Genomic DNA, 12641 nt, shown 5'->3' on the forward strand with positions numbered 1-12641 from the left:
GCCACAGAGCACTGAGATACATGCGCAAAGATAAAAAAGTGACTGCAGTTGCTGAATGTAGGGTCCAAGACTCTTGAGCTGTGCAGTAACAGTAAAGCAGCTGAATCTGTTTCTGGATATTTTTATTAAAGGGAAATACAACTGTTGATAAAACATATCTTCCATCTAAATTTGAAAAATTAGAGCTTGAAGGATACTATAGTATCAAACTTCCAATCACAGAGAGGTGATTTAACAATATATGTTCAATGAAACCAGCTCTTCTCCATCTGACTTTCTCATTAGGACACGTGCAATGGAGACTGCAAGAATCCTTGAAAATATTGCTGTTATTTATTTCACTTGGCTTCAATCTACTTGGTTTTGTTGTCAGCTCCTTCATTTTTGTTTTGAATTTTTTTGTTTTGTTGGAGGGGCTTTTTGTTTGTTTGGTGTTTTGGGGGTTTTGGAGTGGTTTTTTTGTTTGTTTTTTTCTTTCTTTGGGTTTGGAGTTTTTTTAGATGGTAGCTCCTTGTCACCTAGACTTTTGTTGTGCTTTAAATTTGTTTTTTATATTTCTAGAATTATGCAAAGCTTATTCCTGGAGCTACTGTTGGACGACTGCAGAAGGATTCTGGAAATATTCTCCAGCTGATCATTTCTGCATATCAGGTAAGATGGGTACAATGCAGCTTCTTGTTTACATATTCATGTTTACATATTCATGTTTACATATTCAACTTTGGTTAGCAGTTTGGTAAAAAGATGTGTCTCTGATTCCTTTTATGGACTGATTCCTTTCATGAAACTGAATGATTTCATCAATTTTTTTATGTTAGGTGCTGACCTTAACAGGAAAATTTGTTCGCTCTGAGGATTAAGTAAGCACAGAAACAAAATTCCTATAACCTTCTGTCAATCCTTAGTTCTGCTGGAATGCTGAATTTAAATCAGTGTGTCATCTGCATTGCCTTCTTCATATTCCTGTATTTTACACCTCCTCTTAATCCTTCTTTAATATTCAGGTCTCTCAGTTCCACATCTCAACAGGGACTCAAGTCTCTCCCTGTTGGTAGCTGCCACCAGAGCAGACAAACAATTGCTTTGCAGGAATATCTGGGGAAAAAAAACCACTCTTCTATGCTCACTGCTCTTCTCTGCTTTAGCAATTTGATGCTGCCTCTGTGAGGCTGTTCTGGGGTTTTCAAAAAGAACAATACAGGAGCCAACATGGGTTTGTTTAGGTAATGCCAGGACTTGAATGGGTTTGTTTAAGTAATACAAAGAAACACTTTAATTATGTCAGGAACATAAACACAACACTGCTCTTCAGAGCTTTGTTTATAAAATTCATCCTGGGTGCCTAGCTCTCTTCTGTCAGAGGAATGTTTTTAGGCAGCTGTACAGATCTTTGCACTGATATATCGATTTACAAACACACTGATATTCCATAGATTACTCTGTTCTGTCTCAGCCCATTTTTATTAAAAACCTGCTCTACCAGTTGTCTACAATGACAAATAACCCTTTGCAAATAGCTTCTGTTTCTTTCCTTACTTTTTTTTCTGCTCTTCTTTCTATCACCTGAATAAGATAGTCATCACTGTGCCAAAATTACTTTGGTCTTAGTGATAGGAAGGAAATCAAACTCTTCTAACTCTTATAAAAGCAATGAAGGCAATACAATTTCTGAATTACAACTTTTTAAAATGAAGTGCAAAATACCAGGAGTTTCTCCATTTTATGAAAAATTATAAGGGGAGAACTTCAGGGTTAATCTTGGGAGTGTACAGATTTTAATAAATAAAGGTGAGGAAATTTTCTTATGAACAAAGTTATTGCTAAACTTTGAGTGGCAATAGAATTTCACTTCTGGATTCCAACCTGCTCCTAGTCATATCTGGTTCCTATCAGCATTTCTTCAAGCTGGCAGTTTAATGTATAGACACATGTTCCTCCATTTAATTGCTGAAATATCATTTTGTTGTCAGTAAGTAATGGAAAAAAAACACAAAAATTGTTCCAGTGCTGTGTCCTGGTGCTTTTTCTGTAGCATAAGTTGCCTCACTGGAATATTAAAAATGTGAGGAGTGAATCCTTGCCTCTTCTTCTTAGCATCTGCTTATGTTCCTATGGCCTATGATTCTTTCCCTACTCTCCTTTTTCAGCCTGCTAATATTTTTGGCTTCTGTTGTCTTCTATGACAAGAAGGAGTTCAGTTCTACTGTCTCAAGGCATAATTTTCTTATTCCTATTTTAACCTACTTCTAATGCTTTAAATTTTCACTGAGTGCACCTTAGCTCCCGAGTTTTAGGGTGTGGTGAATAAGAGCTCTGCATTCACCTTATCTTTGTGTCCTCACAATTTCATTATATTGCGTCACTGAGACACCTTCCACACACCAATCTTCTCTCCAAATTAGAGTCCCAGTCTTTTAAGTCTCTCCTTGGTGGCTCCATCCCCTTGGTAGCTTTGTCTGACCGTCTGTTTACCCTCCCTGACTCTCATGAGTGCCTTCTGAGATGTGGAGCCCACAAGAGCTTGTAGTACACAGTGAGGGCACACTAAGGTTTATACAAAGGCGCAGTTATGTCCTCTGCCTTGTGCCCAGCCTCCTGGCTCTGGTGGCTTTTTAGCTGCTGCATGCTTTGAGCAGAGCAGGCCCCAGAGCTGGCAGCGGTGACGATGATGCAGCTCCCAAGCTGTTTTGGCTGATCCTGCTCCCGTCTGTTCCACGGGCACGGTTTGGAGGAGCTCTGAGCTCTGTGCTTGTTGCCCTGCAGCAATGGCAGGGAGGTGACTGCAGGAAGGGTGCTCCTGCCTTTGGGCCATAACTTGTCACAACCTCATCCAGGCACAGCATGTCTGGACCACACACCAGACATGGTGCAGAGCTGCACGTACATTCTTAAAATCCCACATTTCTTTAGAGATGTAAGAAGTGTGCAAGTAGCAACATGTCGCACTCAAAATTTCCCAAAGTCCATTTTATTACACTCACCCTTAAAGGTTAACAATCTTATTGTTTTGTGATTGAAAAATCTTCCAAGCAGGAAGCACTAAATACCCCTTTATTTGGCAGAAGTAAAGATATATGCATTTTTTTCGACTGTGAAGAAGGAAATGACAGGAGACCTACAGCTGAAAATCACATGCAAAACAGAACTAATGCTACTTTTGTTAGAAACTTTTCATTATACTCTCAGAAGTGTAATTCAATGTCCTGTGTCTCTGCTTCTTCACTCACAAGAATAAATAACTTTTTGCTCTCTGGGAGTAGAGTTAGACTAAATCTTTTAACACTTTTAAAGTCTTCTTGAGTGTTTACTTGCTGTGCAAACACAAGGTTTGCTAATGCCATTCACCATGTGTTGCCATATAAGAGCTTCAGAGAGGAAGTAAGTTAAGAAAGTCTGAGCTGTCAAAATATTTGTTGCAGGAGTTCTCATGTTCTTTCCAAGTATAGTTTATTTTCTTCTGTAAGCATATTTCTGCCTGCTTTGTTTAGCATTGAATTCTGCGTAACTTCGTGTTGCAGAGCTGTAGGCTAAAATGCTTTGTGACAGATAGCAGGCCTTTTGATTAAAGCCATTCCAAGAATTTAAAATTTCAGAAAAATTACCCTTTTTTCCCCAGTTTGTAATCCCTGCACTTACACAAAAATGAGAACAAAGAATTAATGTATTAGAAAGGACAGGTAACACAAGGGCACAAGTATTTAGCACTTCTTTGTTGTTCCATTCAGAAAAATTTTTGAACCACAAATGTTTCTCTGTGAATGGCTTAAAGCTGCTATTTGTTATTAACTGTCTGCTATTTGTCCTCAAACTATGGCAAGACAGCTTAGTAGTTTTAAAGCATCATTAGAAGTACTGACATATATTAGGATCTAAAAACCTTGAATTTATCACAGTTTGTGTTCTCTTTCAGTGCTGTAAGATGTATAATTTGATCTCTTACAACAGCAAGGCACATTCAAATGACCCAATACAGACTCCAGAATTCAAAGTATTACAATTTGGTGTTCAGCAGCATTTAATTTTCTCTCTCTTGCACTCTGCACCTTGTAATTTTGCAGCTAGTGGAGAGGGAGTACTGGTGATACATCCTGCAACACAAGCACATGCCCACGGTCATAGCTTTAGCTAGAGATTTGCTGTTTTGGGTCCTTTTGGGAGAGCCCATCTATGACAAACAAATTATTATTGACAATTCTGAATTGTTTCAATAGCGACACAAGCACCTACCTCCAAATCAAAGGGAAATGGAAATTCGGGCATATTCAAACTTACCAGCATTAAAAACCTGATGCCCAGGGCACAATTTTACAACTCTAAGATAAATTTCCTAGGAATCCAGAACATGTACGCAGGACAGGGAGTTGTCTATGCAGGTTTATACCTATTCTATTTTTACTTTGATTTACCCCAACAGACCTTTACTCCATTGAGTCATCCTGCTGCCTTGAGTAGACTGACTCACTGAAGTAAGGTCAGCAAGTTCTCTGTGCTCTGATTGAAGGGCAGGGGGTATTTTGCAAGCAATTAAATTTCTATGAGCACAAAGTCAAGTCAGTGAGATGTTTTCTCAGCAGTTGCTGAGGTACTTTTGAAAAATTTCCACTTACTGGATCCACAGAATAATGAAGTCATTGGGAATTTCCCTGTGGCCTGTGATAGGCTTTGGATTAAGGTTGTGTAAGCAAAGTTGCTATAAAACATTGAAAAGAATTAAAATGTAGATACCTAGTGCAAGCGATTTCAGAAAGACAGCCTGTGACCCACAAAATGGAAGTTTGATGAAGAAATTGATTTAAATAATGGGGATGTTATTGAATACAGGTTAAAATAGCACAAACAGCTCATGAAGCAGGAATTTCCATTGTGAGAAGAAAGGAAGGGAGGGAGCAATATTGACACAGTTTGGCTAATCAGGAAAAGCCCAGACCTAGCAATGCAATCAGGGACGCAAATCTACTCCTCAGAAAGTCCAGACCTAAAACCTGCATCAGTCAGCAGAGTTATGAAAGGTGATTTAATAAAACATTGAATTTGTTCTCCTGGAAGGGCAGGAAATAAGCCCTGTGATAGCAGATATTAAAGTGATACCACCATGGCTTTCCACAGAAAGCTGGGTCTGTCAGCATTTGCTTTATTTTGCTCGTTCCCCATTTCTCTTGCAATGGAGGGTTCTGTAAACAAAGTGCCAAAGCACGAGTGTGCTCCCGTGTAAATCAGGATAAATTACAGTCCACTTTCCTCAGACATAGAGCAGTGGCAGCACACGGCAGTGTTATCACTCCATTCATCTCACATTTTTTTCCTTGAAGGAGCTGAGGTCTGAGGTTGAACTGGAGATCCTGGGAGAGACGGAAGGGCTCAATCTGTCCTTCACGGCCATCTGTAACAATGGGACCTTTGTTCCACATCAGAGGAAATGCTCTCATGTGAAAGTGGGAGATACAGTAAGTGAAGAACATATTCTCCAAAGACACGAACTTCATATAATTTAGGACACCAAGGTAGACTTTGCTCTTTATTAAACGATCTTCCTCCAGACAAGCCAACAAAAAGCAGGCAGTATCTATGACGCTCTTGCTCTGTCCTGTGCATGCACTTCCCGAGTACCCTGCAGAGTTCCCTGTGCTCCCAACAGCCCCGTTCTCTCTTCCAGGTCTCTTTCAATGTGACTGTTAGTCTCTCTTCTTGTGAAAAAACCAGAAGGCTTATCAAGATAAAACCTGTGGGCCTCAGCGACGTGATGGAGATGGAAATTCATCCCCTCTGCAGCTGCGAGTGCAAGGCCAAGGCCGAGAAGCAGAGCCCGAAGTGCAGCCAAGGGAAAGGCTCCCTGGAGTGCGGGGTGTGCGTGTGCAGCCCCGGCTACGTGGGACCGCGCTGCGAGTGCCACGAGAGCTCGCTCGGTGCCAGCTCCTGCCGGGGCCCGGCCGAGCAGATCTCCTGCAGCGGCAGAGGCGACTGCTACTGCGGGCAGTGCCTGTGCCACCCGTCCCCCTACGGAAAGGTCTACGGGCCCCGCTGCGAGTGCAACGACTTCTCGTGCGTCCGGCACCGCGGCCTGCAGTGCGCAGGTACGGCCCCTCACGGCTGCTGGGAGCGCCCCCACTCAGGCCTCTATGGCTCACCCTCGGCTGGGAGCTTGTGAATTGTATTTTCATCATATACTCCGTCGCAGTCAATTTAGTTTAAAGAGTTACTAGTTATGAATAGTCTTTAGACTTAAAATGGTCTCAGCTATGCCATTATAAATCGGAAGTATTTACAAATTAGGTCGTGCACTGTCAAGAGACAAGATCTGCACGGAGGGCTCCAGTAAAGAGAATGGAGCTGCACTGGCTTACAGCCAGGATAAGCAAAAATCGGATGCTCTGACTTAAAACTGAAGATTCTGGGAGAGAAAGAAAGATGTTAGGAAGAAGAGTTGGAGAGAGCAAAATATTTTCTGTTAAAGAGAATAATTTTAAAGGTCATCCTTCAGATTATTTTTGAATTATCAGTGGCTGATTTGAAGTGTAATAAATGTTTTTGCAGGCAATGGTGACTGTGACTGTGGGGAATGCAGGTGCCACAGTGGATGGACTGGTGAATACTGTAATTGCACAACTGATACCAGCACCTGCATTGCTGAGGATGGGACACTGTGCAGTGGGAGAGGTGAATGCATCTGTGGGACGTGTGCTTGCACCCATCCGGGGGCTTCGGGCCAAACGTGTGAGAAATGCCCTCTCTGCGGTGACCCCTGCAGTTCCAGATGGTAATGTGGTGGCTTTAAACCTCTGATGTTTATATCATCCAGGTATCTGTTTCCTATACTGCCTCAGCAGTGTGTTTACTGTCATGTCTGTAAACGGGATTTACAGACCAGAACCCAAGAGCTTCTTTGTGCTTTGAGGTGGATAGTCACAACTCATACATCAACCATTCATGAGCATTACTCTGGTACAAAAGGACTTTATGTGAAACAATTAAGTCAACTTGAAGCAGCACAGTTAAAATTTGACACTTCCACTGCTGTCCCTGACTGTACAACTAATCAGAATGGTGCCAGAATCTGACGCTTATATGGCCTCACAGAAAAATTTGGCATTTGTATTACCATTCTCATACATATGAATGAGTAAGGTCATGTTGTCCACTCAAGCTTCACACATTCCCAAATTCATAGTCCAAATTCAGTTAAGCTTGGCTAAATTAAAAAGGTGTAAGTATAATAAAGTGGATAATAGTCTGGGAATGAATAAGGGGGTAGCTGTATGTCGTGTATAAGATGATGATAAATTGCTTGTAAATGGTGAAATGTCTTCTGTCCGCTGAGCATACTCAATTTATGTAGCTTTCCTGCTGTGACGCAAGGTGTCTGCTATGGTGCATGACAGGAAAAGCAACCAAAAATACTCAGGTTGTGAAGATGACCACTCCAACTACACCATTGCTCATGCTTGTATTACATGAGCTCTTGTAGGGCTGCAGTCCAAATGGAGAAGTCTTCAGCAGAAATTTAAGCTAGAAGTTGAATTAGGCTTCACAGAACACACATTTTTAATGACCCTGGCTTTGCTTTCCAACTGCTGTGCAGTTTAGGTTGCATGGTTCATGATGATGTCCTGTTTCCTTATTCAGAGTGGAGACCCATTTCTCTCCAACATTGTATTTTCATACCTGTCACTGCAGTCTACAGTGTATCTGAGTGAAAAGCTATTTATGATGTGATTAATTCAAAGATCTCTTTCTTTTAGTGCTAAATTTGCCCTAAGAGAACTGAACCTCTCAGTATGTTCAAAAAGAATTTCTGCATGCAACTGCTCTAAACAAAAAAGGACAATGCTGCTGCTTTGCTCTGCCCAATTTGGCAAAGAATAAGAAATATAAAGTTACATGATAGGCATTACATTAACCCATTTAAACATGTATATTGTATGCAGTGTTGGATATTTTCTTTCTGTTTCAGTGTCTTCCCATGCTGAAATGCTGGGCACAAAAAGCCAAGAGAGAGAGAACACTGGGAATACCTGGGAGGGTAACTGAGAGAGCTGAAAGACCAGGTCAGAGGGGGTGGAGATCAATGGCAAGGCAGCTGAGAGAGTGTAGCATGAGAAACATGGTGAATATGACAAAACCACCACCAATACAGAATTTATCTCCATGAGATAGAGGCTATCCCATTACTCACTCACTTTTACTATTCACCATTTCCAGAGCAAGGGATAAGGTCACCTCCATCCCCTGAAGATAAACTCAGAAGCCTCAGCTTATTCCCATGGATATATGTAACTCAGTGCAACAGGAGATAGCCAGGGGTTTTTTTTTTTATGTTTTGTTGCAGTTCTCCTTTTTCCTTTCCTTTTTCCTCTTCTCGCCTCTCTTCTCCTCTCCTTTCTTTCTCTTTGTTTAATGAAGTCAGTCCTTCAGGCTTCTTCTCAGAGTCTCAGCCACTGAATTCAGCTGAAGCTATTTGTGAAAAATTAGCAAACACATTTTCCATCAGAAATGTTCATATATGTTTGTTGTTATATTTTCCACTAATAGACCCTGGATTTATTAAAATCCTCATTGAATTTACAAGGGGATTTCTAAAGGAATTGGTCCAGACTCAGTGTTTTTAAATAGTATTTCAATCATTCCACCACTGAATAAAAAGTTTCATTTATATAAATAGGATCTAAGTAATTCCTGAGACAAGCAACCATATGCAAGAGACAAGTGTTGAGACACCTGGAAAGTGTTTTAATGCATTATTCAATAGACTTGCAACAAAGGCAAACTCATAGTAGGTGCCTCAGCTTGATCTCTTTGAAGTCAATTTCAGATATTGTTCATCTGATAGGCATTCCTTCAGCTGGTATTTAGTGTGAGAATATTTACTCTTCAGAATTTTTTTTTTTAATTTTTGAAGAGGAACGTTACATGTGAGTAATCACATGTCTGATAGGCCTACATGAATAATGTTGCCTGGGGTAGCTAACAAACTGGGAGAGAATAGAGGACAAGACAGAGCTTATCCACAGTACCTTTATTCAGGTGTTTGGTTTTTTTTTTCTTTCGTTTTGTTAGGACTTTTTTTTTGGTGGCAGTACCTATCGTATTCGTGGGAACTGTATCCATAGCAGAAGACCTTTTATTTAGCTGCTTTTTAAAATGCAGATGCACACATGCTGGCTTTTGTATTGTTGCTTTGTGGCAGGCAGAGATTGATGAGCTGCTGAATTATTTTCCACAGGAGCTGTGTGGAATGTCACTTGGCTGCTGATGACAAGTCACTGGGAGATTGCAGTGAAAAATGCAAATTAGTTGATGCAACTGTCAGCATGGAAAAGGGTTGGTATACTCAATCTTCCTCTCTTGTGTGTGTGTGATTAGCAGCAGGTTCCACTTTCAGTAATTTTATATTTGAAAGTAGCCTTGTTTTTCTGCAGTGGAATTATATTATGGGTCATAAGGGGATTACTATCTGTCTATGGCTCTTCTGAGGCAAGAAGGAAATGCAGAACAGGGCTAGTATAACCCTTCCAGGTAATTAACTCATTGGATCATGCCTATTTTCTAAGTAGGAAAGTATGCAGGAAAGTATACAATTTAATAGACACCAGTCCCTGCAAATCACTGATAGATGAAAGTTTCTGAGTTTAAGTTATGCCTCTACCATGAGTTCCAGCAGGGCTTCTTCAGCCTTACAAATACAAAACCTGACTCCAGTCCTTAGGCAGATTCTTGGTTACAGCTGGTGACTAAACACAGCCCTTTAACCCGTGGCAAAGACATTTCTTGTATTTTGAAAGGCTAAGTACATCTTTCAGCTGTTTGCTTTAATTCAGAAGTGCCCTTCATCAATGGAAATTTCTGGAATAGGAATTAATCTTGAATAAAATAGTACTATCAGGAAAAAACCCAACAAACCCCACCCCAATCAAAAAGAATCAAAATAAACCTTTAAATCAAAAAGTGCAATTTTATTTTCTTTTCTGTAAAGGAAGGTGCCTGTTCATCAGGCAGCCTGTGTTTATTCTAGTGGCAATTCTAGTCCCAACCCTGTGGCAAAAGCAATTGTTAAGTAAGGCAGGACATAGGCTAGTTATATCCACATCACAGATGTACCATAAGCATTAAACAAGACAAATGTAAGAATGGAGAGGAATCCTCATTCATTCATGTGTGCATGTCTAAGGTTTGTATCCGCAAGCTCTTGGAAACCCATCCAGAGCTGTGTGCATGCATAAATGTCACTGGTGTACATCCTTCCAGCAAAGTTACACCTTTTGTTTTTGATGGCAATACTTCAGTATATATTTATAAATATAAAAGTATCTTTACAGGCTTAAAAGACATATAAGCACTTGTATTGTATGTCTTCAGTTATTAAAGATTTCAGGTTGCTTTTGTAAGATGGAAGATATTTGTAGCTAGGAATATAAAAAACATTATACTTTTCAATATAATGAATACTAATCAAGAGCAGAAACAGCCTTTTATATGGTTCTGTTCACATGCAGAGGTCTCAGGAATACCAACGTGGCAGTATCATCTCTTATTCCTGCATATTTCCTTTTTTTCATGTCCTGTGCTTCCCTGATTGGGACTGTTAGCTACTTCTTTAGATTTCAAATTTATTTACAGCGGTTACTGCAACCTTCATGTTCCCTTCCAGATGCCTCAAAAAAAAAAAAGAAAAGAAAAGAAGCAGCTGTTGCAATCTGTTTCATCTGAAATGCTTGGGTAGCCTCACCAAGAAGTCCTAAAGAAAAAAATTAACCTTTAAAATAATAGCTAAAATATAATAATAGAATAAAAACTATTATCTGAACAAAACCCACCAATCTGAAAGTGGTAAAACCAGCGCACCACATAATATTTAAGACAGATTATTGAGCAACTTCATGGGGTAGTATACCTCTTTCTGGTTTATGTTTTAGTTTCTTTAATGCTTCAAGGCTTTTGGGGAAAGAAAAAAGTAAAAGCTGTAGGTTAAATAAAATATTAGCACTTCAAAAATTTTGTTTCTGTTTGTACATGGATGTTGCAATACAATGACTGGAAGTGTGAAGCAACAAAAAAGCGTGCGCTTTACATTTTCTTGTTTCCTGCGGGTGCCCATTTTAAGCTCTGAGTCGTGCCTTTCACCTCCCCTCTTTGGTTCTGGCTTTGTCAGGGGTTTCTGCTCCTGCTCCCCACCAGCAGGTGAGGTTAACCCAGGGATCTACGAGGGCACGGGGGTGTTCAGCAGGTCTGCAGGTGCTGATGGCTCCACATCTGCTGGGCTTATCTCCACAGCAGGCACCACTTCCAAACTTCCATTTTCATTCACTCTTAATACCTGAACACTTAAATTAGGCTAATCACCCATTTGCCACATAGGTGTAGGAGGAGCTCTTGTTGCTCTACTCACTAGGCAAGAGGAACCAAAATTCCTAAAAGGCATCTCCTGCCAGCACCCCAGCCACAGGGCACCAGGCTGCTCCTGCCACAAGCCCAGCAGGGACAGTTATACTTTCCTTGGAGAACCTGAGTTTTTCCTACCCCATAGTGCTGACACCTCACAAATTCCCAGTGCAGCAGCAAAGTGGGTACTGGAGGCTGAATAAACATCTCTGTCAGCACTGCTCTGAGTCAGAGTGAGGTGAACTCTGCTCAAAAAAAGCATTTTGTTGAGCAAAAGGCAAACATGAAAGGGCATAATGACATTTAAATTTACAGTCAACATTTTTGTTGTTAAATCTTTTATAAATGTATCTGCTATGAAACAGTCTTTCATGCTTTGAGTCTCCTGTTTGCCACTGTTACCCGATTTCTCCTCCAGTGTGACTCCAGTTATTTCAAATACGATCTAAATTACCAGAATTAGGCTGCAGAAGAGTGTGACAATTCACTGCAGAATGTAGAACATTACACAGATGTAAATTACAGGAATTTACCTACGTAGGCAGATTTTTATGCTGATGAACTGCAAAGAACATATGCAATGGTCTCTCTTTAGTGATCCCTCATTCTAAAAATAATATCAGAGAAATAAAAATGCTAACCATAAGCTGGATTATGAATAGCTTGAACTGGCATTTTCGCTTTCGTTTCTACATCATTGCACATAATCAGTATTCTGCTCCCCTTGCTTTCAAATTGTGACATTAAGCAAAAAATTACCATGTAAAAATAACTAATCTATGTGCAGTTACTGCCTTCTAGATGATATTTGGTATATGCTTGCAAGCTTTTCTCCATTTTTAAGGATAGCTAACAACTATCCTTATCCTTTTTTTCCTCTTGGTAAGCAAGTTAGTATTTTGAGTCTGCTTGCTTAAAAGAGTTGGGAAAGTACAAACATTGCAAAACTTTTGTCAGTGTTACTGGAACTGTGACATGCCAACAAGAGCCATAAGTTTGCAGTTCATGGCCCTTCTAACAAAATCAGATCTTGTTAAATCAGCAGGTCTAGGCTGCCTGTCCCCTTGGTGGATAACACATGGTGCTGCCACCAAGGGCCAGCAACAGGTTAAACACAAGGCTCAAATCAAAATCCAACCAGCTAGGGTTCTCTTTTTATAACAAGCAGAGAAAAGGACTGGAGGGTAGTCAGTAGTTCCATCTTTTCTATGGTGTTTAATAGTATTTTCTGTAAGACCAAATCTTATTAAGCAGTATGGGGAAGAAAA

The 12641-nt window shown here is 40.3% G+C and overlaps 1 protein-coding gene across 1 annotated transcript in view; it reads left to right on the forward strand.

The window, feature by feature from the left end:
• The window catches only part of ITGB6 (integrin subunit beta 6), a 38660-nt gene that overhangs the window by 18046 nt on the left and 7973 nt on the right, over positions 1–12641 (forward strand). Inside the window, exons 9-13 of the mRNA XM_030952647.1 lie at positions 562–651; positions 5310–5444; positions 5654–6071; positions 6532–6754; positions 9218–9315. Of these exons, the coding sequence (XP_030808507.1) occupies positions 562–651; positions 5310–5444; positions 5654–6071; positions 6532–6754; positions 9218–9315 (964 nt within the window). The remainder of the gene's footprint in view (positions 1–561; positions 652–5309; positions 5445–5653; positions 6072–6531; positions 6755–9217; positions 9316–12641) is intronic.

This window comes from Camarhynchus parvulus, chromosome 7, assembly GCF_901933205.1.
Source record: "Camarhynchus parvulus chromosome 7, STF_HiC, whole genome shotgun sequence".
NCBI lineage: Eukaryota > Metazoa > Chordata > Aves > Passeriformes > Thraupidae > Camarhynchus > Camarhynchus parvulus.